Raw genomic sequence first — 13,061 nt, 5'->3', positions numbered from 1 at the left:
TTTATATAAAATAAATATCTCATGGTCCGGTTCGGTTAATCCACGGTTTCGTAATGAAAATCCGTGGACCGAACCGCGAGTCACGGTTTTCTAATTTTTCAATCCGTGTCCGGACCATTAATCTACGGACAAAATCCAAAAGGTTCGAATCGGTTCTGTCTGGACCGGTTTCGCTGTTCACCGGATTTTTTGAGCAGTCCTACTTCCCCCTGGTTCTATAGTGGTACACTATAAATTTTTGTTTCAATTTTGCAAGTATTGTGCGGCAATCGGTAGATCTAAACAAGAGTTGCACTTTTTTTGAAATGCTTTCTGGCCCAAAGCAGAAACAGTAAAAAAATAAAATAAAATTGACCACGCAGATTTATAAACAGTTAGTCCACTCAACCGGCCCACAATGCTCCTCCCAGAATTCATGAATTCCCATTACTGTCTAATCGTAAAATGAGTTCCTTCAAAGGATGGTACAACAATGAATAATACTATGAGATGAACCAAAAAATTGTCCGATTGTTCTATTCCTTTCCAGATCACGTGGAAATGAAGGGCACTTGACATTAATATGAAGTGTATAGAAGAATTCTGTCCTCAGTGAATCCAACCAGTTCCTTGATGAAATTCCAGATAGATGACAACCAAGAGTGATATGATTTCGTTACCGGCTGTTGTATGGATGATTCATCGTCCTCCAAGTAAGGTACTATATATTTCAGCATGTCACTTGTCGAGATGTGAAGATGACCCCCTGACACGTTTATGAACTTCACCTTGCCAGCTTCATCCAGGGTTTTCAAACCGATCCAATCTTCTGTGTAGAGCTTTGTCTACAGGGGAGAAAATATAGTAAGAATTAGTGGTACCACTCAAATAAAATCTTTTTCCACCTGAAAAAAGAAGGAAACAAATTGGGCTGATTCCATACTAAACCCTCAGACAAATTCGCGGTTGAAAACATCAAATAAAATGGACTTTTTCAGCATTCTTATGGTTTGCATACTTCCGAATTAAGGAAACAAAACCCGGAAAAGTTTCTACATCTGCTTCTTTGTTGTGCAGTAAGGAACAGTTCAACTTGTGATTTGTTAAAACCACAGAACATTGAAATTACTAATTCCACATTCTCATTTGACTATAGTACAAGAAATTTGTACAGGCTATCCATGGTACCACCCATTTAGGATTTCAAGAAAAAACTACATATACGTTTGTTACTAGCACGTGACAAGTTTATATATCGTATTCGACAGTAGTCGCTTCATATATTGTCAGATGTTAAATTTGCCTCCAGTCCTCCCTCTCATTACATAGGTACTGATGTTGTTGATGTGACAAGTGTCACAAAAAGATGCATATACTTGCTCCTTAACCACACTTCACAGTTCATAGAGTGGGTGGTAAGCACGACCTTTTCTTAAATAGGCATTGTACTAAAACTCTAAACTTAGAAAACAAGAAAATTAAGGGTGTAAGAACTCGTCTCTTAGGACTAACCCCCGCTTATGTATATCGCCGTGGCACAAAAAAAAAGAAATAAAGAAATAAAGAAATAAAAAAGAACTCGTCTCTTAGGACATATATAATAAAATCTTAATGAGATACAAAAAACACTACAATAGAGCAATATTCTTTGAACCATTAACTTACCTCTTGAGCAGGCAAAACTGTGCTCCAGGTTCCATCTGGATAATAACCAAACAAGGACGTTTCCTTTGGCACCAAAACCTTGTCCTGCTCAAACTATTAGACCATGGCAGAAAAGCATCAGGAAACCAAAAACATCTTCATAGCTTTGAGATAACCGTTGAAAGCTCAAAAAAAAAAAAAAAATACATCACGCCCATTGCCCAGTGGGCCATAACTCAACTTACCATTATAAGCACCAAATTCTCCAAACTCGCAAACCGTTCTTTGTAAGTAGTGTTTGTATGATTCACATGTTCATTATTAAGCTCTGGGAGAAACTTACATCCTTTCATATAGCCATCAATATCCTGGGAAAAGAAATAATTCACATCTGTGAACCACTTAAAAAAATAATTCTTTATTTTTATTTTTATGTTGTCTACTAGATTGACTGAATCCAAACTAGTTTGCCAAACCAAACTAATTGTATTGAACTCAAATGATGCACGAACAGTCTAGACTGACCGCATATCCTATTTTTACACTTTTTCAATGGGTTCCTTTCAATTCCAATGGATTATTATTCATCAATTTGAATATTTCCTGAAGTACCAGATTGAGTGTACTTCTTCAATCTTGACAATTGAATATGAACATAATATTATCAGGTATAGCAAGCTGCCATGGTAAAATCGGTAGACATGCTGCTCTTAGGAAGCAGTGCTAGAGTCTCTCAGTTCGAGTCCAAATGGAAATTACCTAAGCAAATTGTACATGTATAATATACTTGTAGTTGGTTTCTAAAAATTGATGGGGTCATGACCCCATCATCCCTCGAATAGGGTCACCCCTGAAGATAATAACGTTCATCAAGGGGAGAGGTTGCCAGATAGATAAAAAAAATTATATGCACGTAGAAGCAAATATTAAACTAACGGTGCAAACAATCAAGACCACCAAGCTTTATAATGTATTACTGTATCGCAAGAATAAAGGAAGAAGTAACTCATCATGATCGGAGGAAAGGACTGGCTTTTATTTCTGGACATACCACTATTTGAACCTATGACAATATTTGTCTTCGAATATGATTTAACTTCGATAAGCGTATTAAGGTCTCCTAAACTCAAGTAAAGTAATTCACTCACAGTTGGAACCTTGAGATAATTAGCAGGTGCCAAGTGTTCCTGCAATCCACGAAGGTGAGGTCACTCTAATGTTATTTTGCAATCATAGAGAGAATACAAAAATAAAAAAACAAGGGAAAGAGCGGGGGAAGGAAAAAAAAAACTAATGGCCTTAGTATAGAAAAATAACTCAATTGCCCTATGCAGAATTAGTTTTAGACAATGTTAGGTATAATAATCTTTTGGATAGCAAAATTGTGGTGGTAAAATTATTTTCCATCTTAGAAAGCCCACAACAATGCATGGTGGCTACACAATCAAAGAAAGCTCATAAAGAAATCACCACCTGGACATAGCTGTCGTAAACTGCCAACTTGACTAAATAGTCCACGAGAATGCACAGCACACCAGACTGCTCACATAGGACACATCAAATTAGGACTGCAATACTAGGTTACTATCTGCGTTGAAAGACGAAATCACGAATTGCACACTAGTATAATTAATCTTTTGTAGCAAAATTTTTCCAACCCATCTGCATTTTATTGATACAGGCCAGGAGCATTTCTGACATAATTAACCACAATACCAATATAGTAATACATCGCAGGGAAAAAGTTCATCACAGGATGACACGATCAAGAATTAATAAATTTATGAACTTGACCAAAACACGAAATGTAGAGGTGTGCAATCAAAATATAAAGACCCCTTAATAAATTAAAATGCCCATTTGTGTAGGCATTGGCTCCGTAAAGGTTTAAGCCCAGCCAAGGGCGATCCCAAAGCTGGTTACTATAATTAAGGTACAAGGTTCTTGCAAAACCAACAATCATAAGGGAGACCTTCGTTATTAGGAAATAGACCGAGGATGTGAACTTTAGGGCCTTCGGGTTTAAAAATGTTTTCCATACTCTGATCAAACGGATGCGACATTGAGAAGGCATGGCCTTGTGATTGATCAGGCGGCAGTATGATTGAGGAGAACCACGCCATCAGAAACATGGCCTTTGGATCGATGTAACGGCCGCGAGATCAGAGAGGCACAAAGACATCAAATTCTTTTCCAACGGCCACAGGATTATGCTGACATTAGGCGGCCACATGTTCATTAGGCTGCCGCGGAATCTTTGTTCGTGCACAGATAACTCACTAGGGGTTGATGTTCATCCGAAACTCCTCAAATCCAATTGGATTGTTGTGTTTCTGGTCAGTTTTTGACGAATCTAAGCACATTATCTCCTGTTGTCCACATATGTATTTCCCCCAATCATCTATAAATAGGGACCTAATTCACATCATTTGCGACCAGTTCTGAAGAATCCAATAGATACCACTCAGAAAGTATACGTATAGACAAGTGATTTGTGAAAGGCATTTTAATATAACTTTCCTAATTCTTAGAAAATCCTATTCAATCCAAAATTCTGCAGGAATCAAATCCGAAAAGCTGAGAAACCCTAAGGGACCCAAGGTGGGGTGGCTCCACAATCATCTGGGTTGCAACCTCTACTTCATTTTCCCTCTGTTCTTTGCTTTTTATGTTAGTCTAGTGCAGCTTGAAGTCACTGCTGCGTAATGTATTCAGCGGACAGCACAATTGTTTGGTATTGATTCCATGGCCGCGTGATTGAAGCCACAACCGTTTAATCACTAAGTGTTCAAGTCACGGCCGCGTGATCGATGGTGCGGCCTTGTAATCAGTCTCACCGCAAAGGCTGGTTTTCTATACTTGTGTATTTGCATGCTACCTCTACCTGTCCCAATCACCTGTTTTATGGCTTTCATCACTGAAAGGGCCTAATTACAATGTACTTGTTTGGTTGATCAATAATAACATTTAAAGCCCTAAATCAAAACTTTGGGTTGGGTGAAGAGGGGTGCATAACACCTTCCCCTTTTCGTACTCAAACCTTTGAGAATCTTGCAATGGTTTCTTGATTCCTAAAACCAAGTGGTGAATCCAAAACCAAGTGCACTGCAATGGGCACTTCCAAAAGATACACCGCAATTGGTATTTCTCAAAATGGTACACCGCAATAGAAATGAATATACAGAAAAGAGCAAAAGAAGCGTGCGGGACTCACTCGGCAATAGGCAAGCGTCCACAATTTGGAGTTGCATCTTATGCAATACCAAACACCTCAAAATTCCTAAAGTACTGGGCAAAAAATTCTCCTCTTTCTACATACGAAGCAACATGTCTCTAACTAACAGGCGGAGTGCAAGGTTCTAGGCGATGAAGCATGGATACTCCTTCAATTTGTGTTTCTGTCTATGCAGAGAAGGTCTAAGCTGCAGCTTGTTCTACCTCACACTACTTCTGAGTTATTTCGGGTCGAAAGGACAAGTAACCTTGTGCACAAAATGTAAACCTAGACTTCTAGATATTTTGTTAGTTTCTTTTTGGACAAGTACTGCATTTATTAAGACCAAACAAAGAAGACAAATTCAATGAGGCAACACCACCTAGCTTGCACCAAGATACCAGAGCAACAACTAAACCACACCAGCCTAGAATATGCCAACTATACATCCAAGACCAATACATCCAGCAGCCTATACAACTGTAGACACTAAAATTTGTCTTACAACATCCAAAGTTCAGCAAAGGCACTAAAGAAACATCAATCGGAAAAAAACAAAGGAAGCACAACTATACAGCAATATTTTCTAAGTTTGATGGTCAAACATCATTAAGAATGCAAATCTATGAACAACTGAAGCAGCAAAAGGATAACTTACTCCACAAAACGGAAGAGAAGCTATACCAGCATGAGGACCTGCTAGTGATATGAAATTCTTCACCTGTCTCAAAGAAAAAGAAAAAAGGAGTACATATATTAAGCTTCACATGCAGATGGAGAAATGAGTCTCATGCCAGGAAAATAAACGTGCCAGAAGGAAACAATAAACAGCAGCAAAGACAAGTTAATAAAGATACACACCAACATATTATACCCACACATGCAAGAGAGAGAGACAGAGACAGAGAAGAGATTGATGAACAAGTACTTAATCAAAGCTCTAATGAATTAGCCTTACTTGAGGTGCTCCATCACAAAACTCGACAACCCCTCGGCCAACCATATTTCCCTATAAAATGTACGAATGTTGTAAAAATTCATCAACCAATAAGGGAAAATCATTAAACCATAGATGGAATAGTGCTTTACAAAAATTCATTGGTGAAAACATTCCCAGGGGAGCTTTAAACTACAACACAACACATGAACACATTAAACCATGTGCCTATCCAAACCAAATAGTTTGGTCTGGATAGGCACCAGGGCTTAATAGCCTTACCAGGCTAATTTGGTGGGGTGGACCTACTCCATAGGTTAGGCCGAACTGTAGTCCGGGTCATACTATGGGTTGGTCTGTAGAGCACGATATCATCATAACCCGAGAAGCCGGACCCAAACAATCGGCTCTGAACAATGTTATTCAGTTACCATCTTATCGGATCCTACCGACGTGACTCGCGTAATTGATGAAAGGCAGCTCACCAACGTGCATCTAACCGAGTTGCTGCATACGTGTAACAATGCCTTGTATAATATTGTCCGCTTTGGCCACCCAAGCTCCATGGATTTCCCAGTAGGTTACTCATCCCAGCATTGCTACAGGGCGAGCATGCTTAATTGTAAAGTTCCAATGAGCTTTGACGCCTTCATGGCTTTAAAAGACTTTGTAAAAGATAGAGGCATGATCTATTATATATACTACTGCACTTTGCATTCACCAAGCGATGTGAGACCCGTGACCACCCATCCAGACGTCTACCAGGACTCTCCTCCAGAGCCTGGCTATGGGACGTCACAATCTCCCCCTTTTAGGAACACACATCCTCAAGTGTGGGGTCAAGATTTCTTCCCATTTTTTGTTGGTTCAGGCTCTGATACCATGTGTAACTACTCGTTCCTGCCTTGTACAATATTGTCCGCTTTAGCCACCCAAGCTCCATGGACTTCCTAGTAGGCAGTGGCGGATCTAGTGACCACCCATCCAAACATCTACCAGGACTTCCCTCCGAAGCCTGGCTATTGGGTGTTACAATCTCCCCCACTTAGGAACACACGTCCTCGTGTGTGGATTTCCAGTAGGCAGTGACGGATCCAGAAATTTCATACACAAGCCCCCACGGATTAAGGAAAAATGAATAGACTAGTTTGTAGTTAATTATTTACTATGTTATATGTGAGGTGGATGTGTGATAAAACTAGACGAGACAGGATTAGAAATGAAACAGTTCGTGAGATGGTAGGTGTAGCACCCATAGAAGACAAGTTGAGGGAAAATAGGCTAAGGTGATTTGGGCATGTCTACCATAGACCAGGAGATGCAGTAGTTAAAAGAGCGGATAGGATAGCTTTGGGTAACAATGCTACTGGAAGGGGTAGACCTAAATTGACATTAGATGTTGTAGTGCGCAAAGATATGAGTATAGTAGGTTTGTGTGAACAAGTGGCCCTTCACAGAGCTCAATGGAGGAAAATGATTCATGTAGCCGACCCCAAGTGATTAGGACATAAGGCTCGGTTTGGTTGTTACGAAATGGTAGGTTGATTTTGTGGTACCACTACTACACAAGCCCTTAACAGGTAGGGTTCAACTCTTGTTACTTGTAAGTTTAGGGTGCTTTTATACTTTTCAACTGTTGTCAAAAAAGACAAGTGCTTACCAGTTGTACAAGGCGCTGAACTCACCACACAACATATTTTGTGGTTGACAAAAAAGAACCAAGATCTTGCATGAATTCTACATCACTCACCAAGAAAGTTGCATAAGCATCTGACTGAAAAAAAAAACCCCATATGATTATTGTATATAGGAGGGCTCAAGCACTTCATCAAGTGATCAGCGTAGAAGATGAAGTTATCTTTCCCCAGAGTCTAAAGTTCAAATAAGTGATGTCTTGGAAGTTCAAGCATGGATCATCCATTTGGGATAAGAAGAGTCAATTGACAAGGAAATCTCAGTTTAAAGTTCAAAGAAGATTTGGTAAAAACTTAAATTTGTACTTAAGAATATTTTGGTTCAGTCTTCAATTTAGTCATGACATGTCACTGATACCACTTTTCTGTTACTTACTAGTTCAAAGTAATGCTTAACGTCTTTCAAAAGAAGAAAGTAATGCTCAACTGAGCTGACTCTTGAATTGACCTAGCTACTCATTTACAACGTATCCACACTCAAAAACAGTACCCAAAAGCACGCCGAGACAGTACTGATCAATGAGAGTCTGGCAGGGGTAGATAGGATACAGGTCCAACCTTGGTGCAAAGTGGCTGTCCTCCGACTCCACAACTAGGATTGGTAGACTGAGGTTTTCACCACTGAACCATTGGTCACCCTACTTATTTGTCAAGACAAAGTTCTAAGGATATTATAGAATACTTTATTGGAAAGGAAAGTCAAAAGTCTGAACTACCCCACAGAAAGAAAGAGAAAAGAAAATTTATAAAATACTTTGTGCCATCTCCCACAAACATTCACTGTTGTATTCAGACCTCTTAGTCATGCATTACTATCTCTATCTTGGTGGAAACTAGCCAGGCAGGGATTCTACTGATATATGTATGATAAAGGCTTTTGTTAACGCTTGGATCACCAAATATCAACCGTTTTGCTTCACTTTCATTAAATTCTATTACAGATTCCTTCCCACTTTGCTACCCCTGAATTCCACTTCCAAGCTAAGAATTATTTGATTAGAGCTTGTCTTCTGAAGGCACCTAAAGTTAGCTTAGAGAGAAAAACGAGCAACTAAATGAAAAATAATTTACTATGAACTAAAATGCGACGGAAAAAAAAACATACACAACCACTTGTTTTTCACCTGAGAAAGTCCCACTATGTTGTAACCTTCGCTGAGTTCACTCATGTTCTTCACCTGTATGTTGAATAAGGCACCAACTAAGAAAACAGTCAACCCCCATATTCATTCTGGTGAAGCAAACACATTACCAGACAGCTTTACCACCTTCTCACAAGCAATTGTTGTCTACAAATTGAAAGACAGACAAATGTGTTAGATTACTGGTAAGTTCGTTAATACTTTGCATAATGGAGAACAAGCACTCTTTGCAGTACTATACACGGAACAAAACTTCTTTCCTTTCTGATGGAACAGCAGAAACATTTTTGCTTCTTAGGCAACTGGAAAAAAAAAAATCAGATTTTCCAATGTTTCCACCGAAAGGCACCAAAACACGGGAAACACTGAAAGGTTTCTTAATTCCTATGTATTCCGAAATGTTTCAACTTCGTATCCGACCCAAACAATAAACCAAACTGAAAATTTCATTCTCAGGAGTGTGTGAGATTCACCTGTTTCATAAGGGGCATAAACCAAGAATCCCGTACTCCGTTTCCAATTTCTCTGTGTAGAAAAAAAAATAAGTCAAAGGTTACATTTGATTTAAGAAGATTCAACTAGGCAATGTAATGCTAACGAAACAATATTGGCCTCAATTCCGCTTAAGTAGAGAGTCCAGAGACAAAGTAGAAGTATATGGATGGATCTTTGACAATTGTTTCCATTGAACTAGTTTCAGTTATCTATTGCCACCGAGGTCAAAATTATAAGAGTAGACAAAACTAATTTAGATATTGGTTTTATTGTGGTAATTCTATGGCAAGGAGTATAAGAATAAGAGTACTTATAGCCTATCAAGAAAAAGGAAAAAAAAAAAAAGAGTACTTGTATACAAAGCAATCTCCTAAAATGAAAAATATATAAGTGGAGTAGATCCATCATTCTAGATTCTTTTGGTTTTAGTAGAGGACATCAATACAGTGTAATGAGAGCATACATGCAATATCCTTCAGCGCCTGACCAATTGCTCAGAAGCTCGGTGAAACGTGTGACTTCTGTACCACTGCATTTATCTGCAATCCCTGCAATAACAGGAAAGAAAGGCTAGAACTAAACAGCTATTCTGTACTCCCTGCTGTAGGATGGTCTCTCAGATTATTGTGTCCTAGTGCATACATTAAGGTTTGGAATCTTAATTTGTATGCAAGAATAAGAAACTTGTCAGCAAGAACAAACTCATAGAAGTACAAATTCTTATCATAGCAGTCGTAGTAGCAATAGCAGTACTACAACCACTGCTACTGCTACTAATACTACTACACATTGTTTATGATATAAGTTACGTAAACGAAAAAACTGGATTCATAGTCCTTCATCACACCAAACCAATCCCTTTCCACGGAATCTGTCATTGGAAAACTATTTTAGACCCTTCTTTGTCAAGATCATGAAGAACTTCTAAATGAACGGAGGTTGATACAACAAAACTACATTCCCAAGGTCACACTATCATAATTATGTATTGCAAAAGTACTCAAATCGAGTTATTGCTGGTTGTAGACATAATCATATGGGGAAGGGGGTTGCCTAAATAGTAATATAATTAGCAAGTTAAAAATTACAGGGTACGTATTTACCAACGAGATAAATGCATCAAAAGGAACAATCCATTGGAGATGTAGATGTGTCATGCGTGCAACATTTATAAGGTACTTATAGTCAAGCGTCTTTGGCTAATGTATCACGTTTAGTGAAAAGCTTTGTATGGAGTTCTCCCTGAAAACAGAGTATGGGGAGCAGAGTGTACTGTCAATACAAGATACAACAATCATCAAAGGTACATTAAATGAACATCTGAATCGCTGAAGAATTTAAGACATTGGAAATTAGTATCGAATCTGGGAAAAGAAAATCTACAAGCTTAAAGGTATATATGCTAGAGAAACTAATGGAAATGCTTACCCCTTATCATAATCGAGCACAGATTAGGCTACATTAGTCAAGGTCTTGTATGAACATTGTTCTCGAACTAGAAAGTGTGAAAGAAGAAACAGAAAGAAACTTACATTAAATCCGTAGAAAGCACACAATGTATGAATTTTTGGGTAAGACTGCCGAAAACAGAAATTACAAACTGATGGAACCAAAAAAAAAAGACAAAAGCACAAACACACTACCATATACAGGTCATAATCATAGTGGCTTGAAAAGTTAACAGTCCCAAAAAGTAGGCTGTAAGCACAACAAATGAGGGAATCTGCAAATAATAGTGGTAAAAATATGGAAATTTCAAAAACCCACATCTAGAATATTTACCTAAAAAACACCCACATTTAACATAACCAGTATTACATTTCCAACATACCTACTACACCACCACCCTTCCACCTTCACTACAGATCCATAACCATCACTATCACCACAGTCAACAAAGTAAGACAACCGCCGCCAACATGTCACAGCCATATGATAACCATTTCATGACAAAATTACAAACAACAAACTTTGTATTCCAACTTTTTTGTATCAAATGGCTTATATTGATTCTGTTGGGAAATCGGCCATCCCACAACACACACAATGCGATCAAGTAAAAAACGCAAACAGAAGAGACACAAAAAAATATATAGTTCCCTATTTTTCTTGCTGAGCATATCTGCCTTTCACACCAGCTTTCACTATTTATCGAATGAAAGAAAAAGTGTAATAGTCAGCGAAGTGGCAAACTGAAACCCCAAATTAGGCTTCACAAACCCAACAGATTCGGCACATTTCACAAACCCAACAGGTTCGGCACATATATCAAGTAATTTTCTTATTAAACCAGCATTCATTTTTCGTTAGTTATATAAGGTTTCACTTTTCACTGTTTTTTTAGTGGGAACTAATAAAGGACAAAAAAAATCTACAGCTTACGACAGTCATAACCAAAAAGATACTAGTATACTACAATGCTTTGAACTTTACCATGGAAGACGACAAAAGGTAGAGAGTATGTGCTTGTCACCGTGAAAGTCAACGCCAAGATGATAATGATGAAGAGATTTGGTATTGGCTTAGCCTCCATTGATGTTGGTGTAAATAGTCCAAAATCCAAACAAAACGCAAGATTTTAGCATTAAAGCATCGCGAGAATTTAGGCTTTTGATTCCTGGAAGTTCGGGAGTGGGAGGAATTCTGGGTTGGAGTTCTTTTGAAGAGACATATACACGAGGAACACTCAGAGAAGATATATATGCCATACTCTAACTGCGCGGAGAGAGAGAGAGAGAGAGAAACTAGAGAGAGAATAGTAGATGGGTATGGTCGGTTTGGTGAAAAAGCGCCAACTAACAGTCTGACATTCTTGGTAGTGTGGAGAGTGAGAGAAAACTTGACTTCTCTATCCCCTTCCAAGGAACCCAGCGAGTTTGTTTCTTTTCACTTTTTATTTCGTTGTACATATTTTAGTACAAAGTTTACAATAAGGTAATACGGTACAAATTTGTATGCAATCTGAAAATAGTCATGTTTTATTCTAATAAGGTGACGAAAGCAAAGAAGAGTACGGTCCTTTTGGAGTAGTATTTTGAACATCTGGTAGGTTCTTTTCAATCAAGAGAAATTTTCAAAAAAAACACCTGAACTTTGAGTTACTTTTCAAAAAAGCACATGGACTTTCAATAATGACAAAAACACACCTGAACTTGTCATTCTATTAGCAAATAAGCCTTTGACGTCCCATTTAGTTATTTGTGATGGATAGAACTAAATGGAAGGAGTTAACCTAGAAAAATTTCAAAAAAAACATCTAAACTTTCAGACAATTGTAGACACCTCCCAAACGGGGTATCGCCATACAGATTGATCATGATTGTTTGGTTTCACTTCATAAACCAAAATCGTGGATGTTTTCATGGCTAGGAACATCGCCACACGATAACAGTTATTATCAAAATAGAGTCGCCACCTAGTTTATAAAAACTAGAAAAAGAGATAGAGATTCTGGGTACGGGAGCCAAAAGTACAATAAGGAAAATGTGTTAGGCACCCCTCTTTTGCCCAGTCGTGAAACTGGCCCATAATCGTTCGACATATGATTAGTATTTGCTTTATTTAATTCTAAACACATAATTTGGTTATTTAGCTTTTAATAGTTGATAAGGTAAGCCAAAACAGTAATAAAAACATGCATCAAAATAGAAAACAAACTATCCCAGAGAATGAATCCCTCGGCCGGTGAATGGATGTCACGGCCGAGGAATCCTTCTGGATCGATGTACCCGCCGAAGGATCGAAGACCCAACCGATGTTCTTCCTCACACCAGACTTAGGCGATTAACAGAAAACCAAAATACTATGATTAAAGTACAAAAACGTAAAAGTGATCAAATCATAGGCCCCTGGGCCTCACCACCTTGATCCATCAGTTTCTTGATTGCTTCGGATTAGGGATGATTGACTGACTTTACTTCTCAAAACCCTAGGTTTAGGGTTTGTACTTCGGGGTT

The 13,061-nt window shown here is 38.4% G+C and overlaps 1 protein-coding gene across 8 annotated transcripts; it reads right to left on the bottom strand.

Moving 5' to 3' along the window:
• Nucleotides 1-404: 404 nt before the first annotated feature.
• On the bottom strand, nucleotides 405-11,875 carry LOC131324110 (uncharacterized). Of its 8 annotated transcripts, XM_058355974.1 has the most exons (13): nucleotides 11,539-11,874; nucleotides 10,534-10,600; nucleotides 9,569-9,653; nucleotides 9,084-9,135; nucleotides 8,737-8,757; nucleotides 8,593-8,646; nucleotides 5,796-5,846; nucleotides 5,496-5,558; nucleotides 3,097-3,162; nucleotides 2,754-2,810; nucleotides 1,869-1,991; nucleotides 1,645-1,737; nucleotides 405-824 (listed from the first exon to the last, which is right to left on the bottom strand). In XM_058355974.1, exons 2-13 carry the CDS (start codon nucleotides 10,541-10,543, stop codon nucleotides 558-560), a joined length of 942 nt encoding a protein of 313 aa, XP_058211957.1. In that variant the 5' UTR covers nucleotides 10,544-10,600; nucleotides 11,539-11,874; the 3' UTR covers nucleotides 405-557. The 8 variants fall into 8 exon arrangements, with proteins under 8 accessions (XP_058211957.1, XP_058211971.1, XP_058211924.1 ...); XM_058355988.1 differs by lacking the exon at nucleotides 10,534-10,600 and having other exon boundaries at nucleotides 10,888-11,874; XM_058355941.1 differs by lacking the exon at nucleotides 10,534-10,600.
• Between the last annotated feature and the right edge of the window lie 1,186 nt (nucleotides 11,876-13,061).

Source organism: Rhododendron vialii, chromosome 1a (genome assembly GCF_030253575.1).
Source record: "Rhododendron vialii isolate Sample 1 chromosome 1a, ASM3025357v1".
NCBI classification, from domain to species: domain Eukaryota; kingdom Viridiplantae; phylum Streptophyta; class Magnoliopsida; order Ericales; family Ericaceae; genus Rhododendron; species Rhododendron vialii.
This window is presented reverse-complemented; position numbering and strand designations above follow the sequence as displayed.

What these genes read in the sequence shown, in the direction of transcription:
- LOC131324110 (XM_058355941.1), bottom strand. Translation starts at nt 11,638, where the DNA reads ATGGAGGCTAAGCCAATACCAAATCTCTTCATCATTATCATCTTGGCG. An exon ending in CTTCTCTTCCGTTTTGTGGA is followed by an intron (nt 3,163 to 5,495) that starts GTAAGTTATCCT and finishes CTATGTGAGCAG; the next exon opens with TCTGGTGTGCTGTGCATTCT. An exon ending in CTGTGAGTGAATTACTTTAC is followed by an intron (nt 1,992 to 2,753) that starts TTGAGTTTAGGA and finishes TTCTTTTCCCAG; the next exon opens with GATATTGATGGCTATATGAA.